This window comes from Heterostelium album, assembly GCF_000004825.1.
Source record: "Heterostelium album PN500 unplaced genomic scaffold PPL_contig13, whole genome shotgun sequence".
In the NCBI taxonomy this organism is placed as follows: domain Eukaryota; phylum Evosea; class Eumycetozoa; order Acytosteliales; family Acytosteliaceae; genus Heterostelium; species Heterostelium album.
Genome location: NW_008805090.1, coordinates 508,092 through 520,446, shown reverse-complemented (window position 1 = coordinate 520,446; position 12,355 = coordinate 508,092). Strand labels below are relative to the sequence as shown.

The window sequence follows — 12,355 nt, the reverse complement described above, 5'->3', positions numbered from 1 at the left end:
TTATCTTTAAATATTTTCATTCATTCATTCACAATTCATTTAAAGTTTGTTCACTTAAGTTCAAATGTAAGATAACTGTTAACTTTAGTTGTTACAGGACTTCAAATAATTCTGAATTTATCTCTTTCCTACAAGATAGATTTAAAACTTTTTGTTTTTTTCTTTTGTTCAAATAAATAAACGAGAAAGTGAGAAAGTAAAAACTATTTTATTAAGTTTTTTGTAATTATAACTTTTTTTTGCTATCGACACACACCACACTCCTAAATATTCGAAAAAAACTAAATAAATATTGAACAACCACCCCACTAGTTTTAAACGATCTTACCATTCATTCTCATCTCATTAATTATCATTACCATTTATTATTACAACGGTGGTTTGTTGTTGTTGTTTGTTTGTGTGTGAATGTGTGTGTGTTTTTGTATTACATGAACAAACAAACAAGTAAGCAAGCAAACAAACAAACCAGAGAACGCGATTTTTAGATAAATATATAAAAGAATAGCGTGTGTTATTGTGTCAAGTCATTCATTCACCCACACATTGTCAACTCACACACACATTTAACTATACCCTGTCTAGGATTACGCAAATATATATAAATATAAAACCAAAAACATTTAAATTATTACAACATATTGTTAAGAAATACATAAATACCAATAATAAATCATATATTTTCACTAATCAAAAAAAAAAAAAAAGATAATTAATCAAATCAACAATTATTATATCTTTATCTCTTATCTTATCTATTATTATCTTATAAATTATACATTATTTATTTCATTTTATACATCATTATTGTTACAAAACAACTAATTATTAAATACAATAGATAAACAAACCATTACAATTACCTTTAAAACTAAAACAAAACAAACAAACAATGGCAACACTTGCAATCGTATTGGCAGTAGCTCTTTTCTCAGTGTTCTCACCACTGACATTCGGTGAAACATTCACAGGTCTGTTCTTGGCAATGATACTGATGTTCTCATTCCCCATCTCGCTCAAAGAAGACTAGCATCTGCCTGACCACCAATCAAATATTAGATATTAGTTATTCATTTTAAATTAGAGTAAGTAAACCACAACAGAAATGTAGCAGTTCCTTTATTAACTTGCTTCAATAATTATTATTATCACAGAGAAACTCCCTTGCATGTAAATAAAACCTAACGAACAATCAATGAATGAGTATAGATAGATAACTATATTCTTTCATTCCAATGTATAAAGTCAACAGTTCACAAACACAGAGTTGGTTGTGAACAAACGAACAACTACAAATCCCACTTTTTTAAACTCGACTCCACATTTTTATATTTAACAAATTTTGGTATTTGTTAATTAATGATTAAGACGCTAAAATTAATAAAAAATTGATAATGATTCAAAAATATAAATAAATATTTTTGATCTAGATCAAAATTTCATATTTAAAACAAACTGACATATTGTGAATGAATCATAATAATTTGTTGTTAACAATTCTCAAATGATGATTGATATTTATAAGTAATAATATCTATCTGTTATTATTATAAGCTTAAAGTTAACTTTAATACCCACTTTACTTTTTTTATCAAAGCCCAAAATATTTTTTTCACAGAAATTTGCATTTTATCTTCAATTGAAAAAATCTTCAAAAAAAAAAAAAAAAAAAAAAACAAATTATTCCTTTTAATTTCTTATCAAAGACCTTTAATTTTTTTAAAACTCAACTCAATCAAATCTATTAAAAATTAATTAAACTTATATATTTTTATTTATATATATTTTTTCAACTATCACACCTGTACACATTGAAAATCAATCAAACTGATAGAATAAGTTTTTTTTTTTTTTAATTTTTTTAATTTAAAAAATCTTTTAATAATATTTTCAACAAATCTTTATTTTTTTTATAATTGTATATTATTTATATTTATAAATATCTATAATCAAATATCAATCAATCGATCGATCAATTTATTCTGTTTTGTTTTTTAATTAATTAATATAGAGATATTATTTTAAAAAACATTAAAATAATAAAACTTTTTTAAGATTAAGATAAAGATAGAATAAATAGATTCAGATAAGATAAGATAAGTTAATATAATAATAATAATAAAAAGATGGGAAATACAGCTTCTTTAGTAAAGAACAACGAGAGCAATGAAGATGGAAGATCAGAGGTGCCAGTCGAGGCTAAAGAGGTACCAACCTTCAAGATGGTTCTCGATGAACTGAAAGATAAGACCGTCACCAACGATCACCTTGAGTACCTCTTTAAGAAATGTTGTTTCATGGAAGTCGAGAACTTCTTTGATAAATATCCATCTGACGATACTCTAAAATGTCAATATGGTAAACTATCCTAAATATATAATATTATAATTCAAACAACAATAACAACAACAAAATAATCTAACACACACACCACACACACCAAATTAACTTTTAATTAATTTAGAAACAAGAAGTAAACCAGCATGGTTCTTTATTTGTAATTCATGTACTACTCTTGAGAACAGTTGTATTTGTAAGTAATAAACAAATTGTTAAAATAATAATAATAATAAGTTTGTTATTATTATCAATGAATTAATTAATTACTTACTTAACTTCTTGTAATATACTAAATTCTAGGTCCAAGCTGTTTCTTTAATGGTCCACATATTGAACAGAAACATAAGTTCTCAATCTATGAAAGTACTTCGGCTGTCTGTGACTGTGGTAATGCAGAGTCAGTGAAGCCAAGTGGATTCTGTGTCGACCATAGAAACGTCGATGAAGCCAATCAGGTGAAACAATGCCGTATGGTGCAACCGACCGTTCAGAAAGACTTGCATCTCTTCTTTAGATATCTGTTTGCCTATCTTCAGAGAGTGACTACGATGCCTTCGGATTTCGAAGCGAACAAGCCGAATATCGAGGTGATCATCGAGTGGCTGTCGTTCTTGGCGTCGCGTTCCTCCATCTTGATTCACATCATCTCCGAGGAGACGTCGTCGCGTACACTCGACCCGTCGAACTTCAACCTGAACAACCCGACCCCGCTGCCATTCCCAACCACCGAGAATCACTCGATCGAATCTCACCACTTCCTGCCATACATATTCAGACGTCCACACCTCTTGAACTATTTCCTCGACCTCTTGACGTTGCTCATTGACAACCACCGTCTCTTCAAGATCATCTTCTTTGAGGAGTACCTCAAGAACTACGTCGACATCTTCACACCGCGTGATCCAGTCTCCACCGAGATGATGTTGCTCATCGGTTCGTTCTACATGGAAACCAAATCAATTTTGATTCCATTCTCAACCGGTTATTCATCAAACAACAACTACATGGAGCTACTATTGCAAACACATGTAAGTAACTGATTCAACCATAATATCAAATATCAATGTTTACTAATATATTGTTATAGAAAACATATATGCCAATTTTAGAACCATTTTATAAATCAGATAAACCAATTGAAAGAGAAGTTATGTTGCAATCTGATTTCACTAGTTTCCCAAAGTTGATAAAGAACAAAGAGGTAGCTCTCTACTTTATGAATGACAAAAAGATATTCAAGTTGTTCTTTGAGTTTGCGTTGGCTCTCCACAATTTCATCTCACCACAGTTTGTCGATCCAACTATCACTACAACATGTTTCTTGGTATCATTGGAGCATCGTTTAATGCAATCCACAAAGAACATCATCTCCACTCTCCATGATGATCCAACCGTACCAAAGAAAATCATCACTGAGACCATTGCTCAACTTAAGAAATTAGTTTATCCACAACTTTATTTAAGAAATGAGTAAGTGTACAATCACACACACACACAAGTAATGAACTATTAGATTTTCTAATTGAACTCTTTTATATATATTAGATTATTGTTACCACATCAAGATTTCTTCCAAAAGTTTAAATATAGTGAAATCCCAGTTCATTTCCCATTGTACAGAATGTTGGCAACTGCTATCCTCGAAGGAAACTATAATATGGTACATGAATTGGCTGATTTCGGTGTAGAGGAAGTCGTTAATATGGTCAACACAATCTTGTTGTTCAGAGTTTGCTATATCTCTTACGATCCATCGTTTGATCCAAAGGAAAGCTTAATGAATCTACGTCAATCAACAGAGTTCTTCACTGACATTACAATGATGAACGACTTGTTTGCCCTTCAAATGGGTTTGATGTCACTTGGTCCAAGACACTTTATTCATGCATTCTTCAATGTCATCACTTCGGTCGATGTCTACAGTAAGTAATCAATCGAAATCATCTTTTCCAAAACACAGTCCTGTGGGATCTCTTTACAAGATATTAACTATTAGTTTATTATTATAGATACATCATCTGCATTCAATGAATTATTTGCATTGTTGATTTCATCATTCCAAGTTAGAGGTACTATCAATCCAACAGATGCTGAGATCAGACATCATTTGATTCAAGTTATTTCTGCTGGTTTCTTTGTATTTGATAATGTATGTAAAATCGATAGATTAATCTGTCTGTCTATCTTTTCTTTTTTTATTATTAAACTTACTTACTAACTGATGAATAATTTTCTTTTAGTTCAATTTGGGATTCATCTTTAAGGATGTTCCAAAGGAAAAGATTGAGGAGATTGTCAATCAGGTCTCTGTAAAGAAGGATAAGGTCCGTGAGTTGAAGGATGAATACTGGAAGGATATCGATTTGTACTATCCATTCCTCTCATTGAAGTTCAAGACATTCTTGAAGAGCAAGACTATCATGAACTATGGTAACTACCAGAAGAGAGCCAAGCTCCCAGATGAATTCCCAGCTCCACCAAAGCTCACTCCACTCCACCCAGAGTTTGTCAAGGTCGACAACATCTACAACGAGCCAACACTCTTTGAGGTTATCTTTACTGTTATTTTAGACTTTTTGGAGCATGACTATGTTAGTTACGATGACGCATTCGATCTCCAAACAGTCATTCGTTTGCTCTTGAAGAAGACAGACATCGTTGTCAATGACTTCCTATACATGTTGTGTCTTGGTATCAACTCATTCAAAGAGGCAATGGAAACCATGGACAAGCCAACACTCGATTACCTCCACGAGACTATCAATGCATTCTTTGCTGCCGAGGATAAGACTCAAGTCAAATTCGAGCGTAATTTCTCTGTGCTCAATTTGATCAAGACCTACAACGTAGAGGTCACCGTCGGTGTCAAGAAGCCACTCTCATTGTTGGATCTACTCTGCAACATCTGGGTGTCCACCAAGCAATCGTTGAATCTCGAAAAGAAGACACTCCTCAAGCATGTCTTCCAATTCTTGAATCAATTCAATGCAAACTTCAAAGATTTCTTTGAGAAGGCAGGTATCGATTTCAATCAGAATCAACTCTCTGCCGAAGAGATCAACCAAAAGAAGGCGGTATCTGAGCGTGCCAAGAAGATCTCTGAGAGAATGAAGCAACAACAACAATCATTCTTGAACGATCTCGAAAAGGAAGACACTGACAGCAACAACAACAACAACTCACCACTCCCCACATCACCTTCTTTGGCAATTCCAGGTGCATCTTCATCTGGCGATGTCACACCGGACGTTGCCAACTCGCCATCACCTGCAGTTCCATCACCAACTCTTCCACCACCCAACAGATTCAAAGAGATTGTCGAAGGTGAAGAGCACAACCACGAGGAAGTCAATCACGATGAGAGCTGTATTGTTTGCCAAACCGGAAAGGAACAAGAGCTACTCTATTCGATTGGTTACATCGATATTACTTCGACCGTTCAACTCCACAATAAGCTCGAGGTCGAGAAGTATATTGCCGACCCAACTCTTCCAGATGACTATGTAACATTCTTGGAGGAATACTTCTTCAGTGAAATCAATCCAGGATCATTACCATATCTCCCGAGCAAAGATGATGACCCAACCTTGTTTGCATGTTTCTTGTTCTACCGTTCGGCATCGACCTATATCACCTCTTGCTCACACAATATCCATCAAACCTGTCTTCGTAAGTTATTCCCAAATTTCGAAGAAGGATTCTCTTGTCCATTGTGTTCGTTGTCCTCCAACATCATCATCCCATTGTCCGTCGACAACACCATCGAGTCACTCGAAGCAAGAAAGTTATTCTTTACCAGTTTGTGTAGATTCGATTTCTTCTTGTTCAACAAGGAGAATGTCACTGTCATCGAGAGATACCTCTGGAAGTTTGTACTTCAAAACGCCGAGACTCTAGAGCTCAAGTCAAGAAAGACCTCATACTATAGCAATGAGCCATATTTCCTCATGAAGCAAGTCGAGTTCAACAAGGAGTTGGCCACACTCAAGCGGCTGTTCAATGTGGTCATGGCATGCAACGTTCCAACCACGCCCGAGAATCGTTTGCCACTCGAAAATAACTATATCTTCTTGATGGATCCATTCATTGCATCGACCTACCAGGTATTCCTTTCAAACTGTGATCCATTCAATTGTATAGTCAATGGATACATCTACTATGTGTTCTCAATTATTTTGGTGCACTTTATGAGAACACGTCCCGATGAAATTCTCAACAAGAAGAACCTCAAGGAGTTTATCGCCGAGCTCAAATCAACAACCATGTCCAACGAGTTGATCGAGCAATTCAACGATCAAATTCACCCATACCTTCGTAAGATGTATCTCTTCCGTGAGTTCTACATCCCCGACAACAAATCAGAGATCTCACTCGAAGATTTCTCTGATTTCAATAAGATCCGTGACTATCTCGGTGTCAAGCCAATCGACAAGTTCATGGCCGCCATGGATTTCACTCCACTCATCGATCACTACGTCACCTTGCAATCGACACCAAAGGGATCAAAGTTTGTTGGTGTCTTCCCACCACCTTCATCGTTCAAGAGATTACCCAAGTTTATCAATTTGCCAGAGAAGTACATTGATTTCCTCACCAATTCTCTCGAATATGGACACTGTGACAACTGTAAGAGTCTTAAGAAGACCGTTTGTATGTTCTGTTCACTAGGTTTCTGTGCCACTGAAAATTGTAAAGGAAGTGCCTATATTCACTCATACAGATGTCCAAATACGCCACTTGGAATGTTCATGGGAGTTGACAACCCACTTGTAAAAGTACTCAAAGAGGAGCATGGTAAAACTACCAACTTCTTCCCATTCGGAATTTATCTATCCCCAGACGGAGTTGCCAGTTTAACTCCAGATTGTTCTCTGACTCTATCCCAAAAGAAACTCAAGAGCCTATACAAACATTGGATGAATTCAAATAATTCAAGAAAATTCAATTAAAATTTTTTTAAATAAATAATAATATATTTGATTTTTAAAGTTTGTTAATAATAAATGAAACCTCACCATGATAAAACGAAAAATTATTTTTCCTCAACAAGTTTTGCAAATTAATATATTTGTAAATATTGATAATAATGAATATTTGGATTGGTTTATCATTTAAATTATAATAATTATGAGGTATTTATTTATTGACTAACTGAAAAAGTAGTATCTTCGAATGTTACCCAAGTGAAGTTCCATGTGTTTGGCATTCCGATTGTTGGGTACTCAGCTGTCCAATTAGCTGCAGACCATTGGAAGGGTGGTTGTTGATCGTGAGTCGAGTCGGACCAGATTGTGCTAATGCTATCATTTGATTGACCAACTGATAGGAGGTTACTTTACTATCGATTCCACCAAAGGCATCATAATCTTGAGCAGTTGGTAGATTAAGATCGAATCTGCTAGAGATCTGATTGGCAGCATCTCCTTGGGAAAGTGGATCGTGTTGGAAATTATTGTATCTCATGATTGCTTGGAAATCAGACATTGAATATACTTTGTTGGCATCTCGTCTAAATATTTGGGAACGTGGATCCTCTTCGTATGCCTCATAGTCACTTGATCCTGTATCATTGAAACCAGACATATTGAAAATGTTTTCGAAATATGGAACATTATAGGATGGCCTTTAAAAGAATTAGGTTAATATAACGATTATTTTAAGAATGTTATTTATATTATACTTCATACCAATAACCAGTTCTTAGAATATTGGTGACATCTGCGTATTCAATATAACCTGGAATCTGTTCCAAAACGTAAAGTGTACCGTCACGTACTCTAACACCTTTTACAAATTTATTATAGTCTGTAATCATCCATTGATTGTTATACTATAATTTAATAAACGAATTAGTCAATCTAATCTAAGAAATGATTACTTAAGAAGAGGAAGCGATATAACTTACAGTACCACTGTTTTCGTTTGAAAAAGCCTCACACCATGAAGGACCGTTGTGAGCCAAACGATTAGCAACAATTGCACGCATCCATGTTAAAACCGATTGAGGGTTGATAAGGTTATACAAATTATTGTTTAATAATCCATTGGTAGTTTCAGTTACTACTAATCTGGTGTCTAACAAATAGAAATCATCACAAGATGCAAGTGTTGCAGGGTAACCAGAGAACATAACCAAATGTGAACTAGCGAATGCAGAGTATTTCAAATTGTATGATTTAAACATTCTAACCATTACATAATAACTACTCCATGATGTATGAGCTAAAGAGATCTTAATTAGTAAGTCAACCTCTATATATTATTAAATAAGAAGCTAATATTTACCAGAATACAATTCAGAGAGATCATCTGTAAGTTTAATTAAAGAAGAACAATGTTCGAATCTCTTGACCCAATCTTTCTTTGAAATTTCTTTTGGTAGTCCATCGGCAGCAATTAATGATTTTCTATATTGTTCGGTTGTAAGGTTGAGTGCATAACTGATATCACCCATATCTCCATCACTGTTCATCAAGTAGAATTCCAACATTGTGAGTTCTTTAGATGGATCGGTGTTGGCGCTGTTGTATCCATCTACCATTGATGACATCTGAGTAACAATAAGACTGATATGAATCCAGAATGGATCATTGGTATTAGCTTCGACCTGTTTGTAAATGTATGCCAAGTTTTCATCTGACCAATCAATAATCGAACTTGGAACCGATTGATTGTTATACTCGTTAACATAGATATTGTACCATGTCTGCCAAATCATATCGGCAGAGAGATAACCTTCGATGAAACCTGCAGCCATTGCCTGTTGAAAATCGGTGAAATCAGGGTTGGTGGTGATCGATATGTAACCCCAGCCTATCTCCATCATCTGATTTGTATATGCAGCTTGAGCCATTGCAGTAGAATCATTTCCAGGGTAAACAACAAATTGGTTGGATGTAGGTGATTCCAACTTTGTAGAATACACTGGAATGTTCGAAGGTATTTGAGCTACAACCAAATGTATGGTCGCAACAATCGTAAATAATAAACTATATCTTAATGATATCATTTTATTATTTATCTATTCTCTTTTATTAAATTTTAATAATGATTTTTAAAGTTATTGTTTATCTAAATACTCGTGGTGATATTTAATTTTCATTGTCATGATCTTTTAATAATAGAATAAATAATTAATTGGATATTTAATGAAAATCTTTGAAAGATATTTATGAAAAATCGCACTATGAAAAATCTTTTGAAAGATTCATCTTATTTTTATAACTTTAAAAAGATTAATTTTAATTATTATCTTCTTTAGACCAGTAATCTGTATTCTAGAATAAATTTGTTTTTAATTTTATAATAATTTAAATTTTATTTAAGTTTTTGTGTATCTTGTGCTCTTGTCGGCCAATGTTACCATACTTGATTTCTCACCATCTTCATCATCGACTGCATCCAAATCGATATCATATGATTTGAATAGACATGATCTGATCTTAGTGTCCAATTGAATAAGGATCGATTCGTTGGAGCAGTGGATGGCAATCTTTTTCTTGCTGGATCCAAGTTTTCCAAATTTGAGATACTTCTTGAGATGTATATTAAGATAGCTCTTTCCTGATTTCGGATGTCCAATTCTTGCGATCTCTGTGAGTGGGAATGACCATCGGTAGGAACCTTTCTTTGATAGACAGATCATCGATACCGATGTGAGGAGGATCGTGCAATCTGGCAGTACCATATGGAATTTATACTCCATTCTACGAACACCTTGACGCTTGATGATACTCGACTGATTTTGTTTCATGAGGAAATTACCTTCACTCTCGTCCAGCGAATACTCTCTAATCGGTTCACGTGGGTTGATATATCTTGGCACACGTAGTCTGAATCGTTCGGGATTGATATTTGTATTGTTTCTGATACCCTCAGAGGTTCTCGCTGCGAAATCAAAGACACCGGTCACCGGTTTCACTGCGACACCGGCAATACCCTTTCCTATACCCTTAAGAAGACCGACTGGACCGTCGTGTATTGCACCCATCACAGGCTGTGTAACAATACCTGTGATACCATCAAAGAATCCAATCGCCAAACCTTTGGTTCCGAGTAAGATACCCTGACCGATGTGCTTGGCTTTGATTCTCTCTTCGGTATCTCTTCTTCTGAGATAGGTCTCATCCATCGACCAAACAGCAAAACCATTCGAAATAGTACCAAACAATTTGGCGGAACTGTTGGCGGCAGCATAGAGAATTCTCTTCATTAGAAGAATCGATCCCTTTACTGGTTCTTCGATGGCCTCTGTCATACCAGTACTAATTGTATTAAACAATACAACAGGACTACCAAAGATATTGGATGATCCCAAAATAATATGAACCTGAATATCGATGGATTGATAATTAGTAAATCTTACTATAGGTTATATTCTTTTTGTTTTGTTTTTCTTGTTTTTTCTACTTACTTGTCTCCTCATTTGTTTGTTGTAATGAGAATATAAATGTTCTTGTAATCGTGGTGGTGTAGTAAATACATTCTTTATACCCAGTTGGTTGATAGTGAGAGGAGCATTCTCTAATTGACCCAATGATTTACCTAGTGATGGTACTAAAAGTCTGAGAGCAGGTAATTTACTAGAATTTAAATTAAAAAAAATATTAATAAATTTGTTTTTTCCCTCATTTTCATTTTTTTTTAACCAAACATACTTATAATTACTTAAAATACCATCTCTTGAAATACTAAATGTTAAATATAATTTAATTTCAGCTACAATTAACCATTTAATATAGAACATACTATTATTATTAAAAATTAATTAACATTAATATTAGATATCATTCATAAATATATATTTATACATACTTTAATTGTTCAATTGGGTTTCCTTTAGTACTATAGAATTTATCAAGGGGTAATTTAGAATAGAATGAATGTAGATTGATGAGTGTTGTATCATCCAATTGCACATAGAGTTCATTCAAATAGAGGGCAATTAAATCATAATATTCGAAATTCTCTGTTAATTTTTTGGGAATAATATTAGTATGAAATAATAATTACTATGTTTATATATAATGTAATGTTTTTTTACCCTTATTTAATTTGATAGCAGAGAATTCCAAGAATGGTAAACATTTTCCATCTAACTTTTTATCACACCAAAGTAGGACAGGGTAATCAGTGTCGGGTTTCTGATTGTCAATTTGAATGTCATCGATGATGACCCAAGTTGTATGGGTGATATTGGAAGTACTGTACCAGAAGGAACTGTCTTTCAATTGGATGTAGATCAACTCCTCTGGAACATCGTTGATAATAGAGAATCCAAGACGATCGAAAGAAAATTCAATGGCAAATTCGATGATATCCTGTACCTTTGCTTGTTCATGGTGATGGGAGAATGTGAGTTCTCTGGTGACACCATTGACGGATTGCGAGACTGGGAAGATAACGTATCGATCGAATTTGATTGGTTTGAATGCTTTTATCTTGTTGAGATTGATAATTGCCGGTGTTGCACTGTTCTCAACGAGGACAAGCAGCTGTTGGTCAGCACACGGCTGATCCCAAGTGTAGTAGATGTCGTCGTTCGGTTTCAACACGTAGCGCTTGGCAGCCGGACACTTTTGAAGTACGGAGATCGTTAGTTGCGTGTCGTTCTTGATGTGGAACGGCAGGAGTTGTGGGTCGGTCGGATAGAAGAACACCATGATCGATTCATTCGAGTCGATTACCTCGACCTTGATCACCTGCTCAATGTTGGCGTCGTGGACATTGGTGAGCTTGAGGTAGTTGGTTCCGACACTGTCGATACGAACACCGGACGACCATTTCCATTCGTTTTCATGGGTGATTGTGACTGCCAGCATTTGTTCGTCGTAGCCGTTGAACCAGTAGAATGGGATTTGGTCATCGGGTTGAAGCTCCAGGTTCTCGGTGGTCATCTTTATCATGTCCTTTGAGTATTGCGTGTAGGCAATGGGCAGTGGTAGCTTGTTGACCAAACAGAAGCGAGGATAGATATCTACTCGGCGCGTTCTAAAGTGTACGTTGGTGCCGGTCG

The 12,355-nt window shown here is 34.8% G+C and overlaps 3 protein-coding genes across 3 annotated transcripts; 1 reads left to right on the top strand and 2 right to left on the bottom strand.

Annotated features, from left to right (window-relative positions):
* Nucleotides 1–2,126: 2,126 nt before the first annotated feature.
* PPL_05992 (RING zinc finger-containing protein) lies at nucleotides 2,127–7,289 on the top strand (the record flags this gene model as incomplete). Its single annotated transcript, XM_020576861.1, has 7 exons — nucleotides 2,127–2,358; nucleotides 2,465–2,533; nucleotides 2,641–3,368; nucleotides 3,428–3,810; nucleotides 3,886–4,262; nucleotides 4,350–4,489; nucleotides 4,581–7,289. The coding sequence occupies 7 exons, from the start codon at nucleotides 2,127–2,129 to the stop codon at nucleotides 7,287–7,289; spliced, it is 4,638 nt and encodes a 1,545-aa protein (XP_020433273.1).
* A 191-nt stretch (nucleotides 7,290–7,480) lies between these two features.
* On the bottom strand, nucleotides 7,481–9,349 carry plbB (phospholipase B family protein; the record flags this gene model as incomplete). The annotated part of the gene is made up of 5 exons (XM_020576860.1): nucleotides 7,481–7,640; nucleotides 7,661–7,963; nucleotides 8,028–8,170; nucleotides 8,246–8,592; nucleotides 8,626–9,349. The coding sequence occupies 5 exons, from the start codon at nucleotides 9,347–9,349 to the stop codon at nucleotides 7,481–7,483; spliced, it is 1,677 nt and encodes a 558-aa protein (XP_020433272.1).
* Nucleotides 9,350–9,661: 312 nt separating this feature from the next.
* PPL_05990 (vacuolar protein sorting-associated protein) lies at nucleotides 9,662–12,236 on the bottom strand (the record flags this gene model as incomplete). The annotated part of the gene is made up of 5 exons (XM_020576859.1): nucleotides 9,662–10,669; nucleotides 10,754–10,922; nucleotides 10,998–11,087; nucleotides 11,155–11,308; nucleotides 11,384–12,236. 5 exons carry the CDS (start codon nucleotides 12,234–12,236, stop codon nucleotides 9,662–9,664), a joined length of 2,274 nt encoding a protein of 757 aa, XP_020433271.1.
* Between the last annotated feature and the right edge of the window lie 119 nt (nucleotides 12,237–12,355).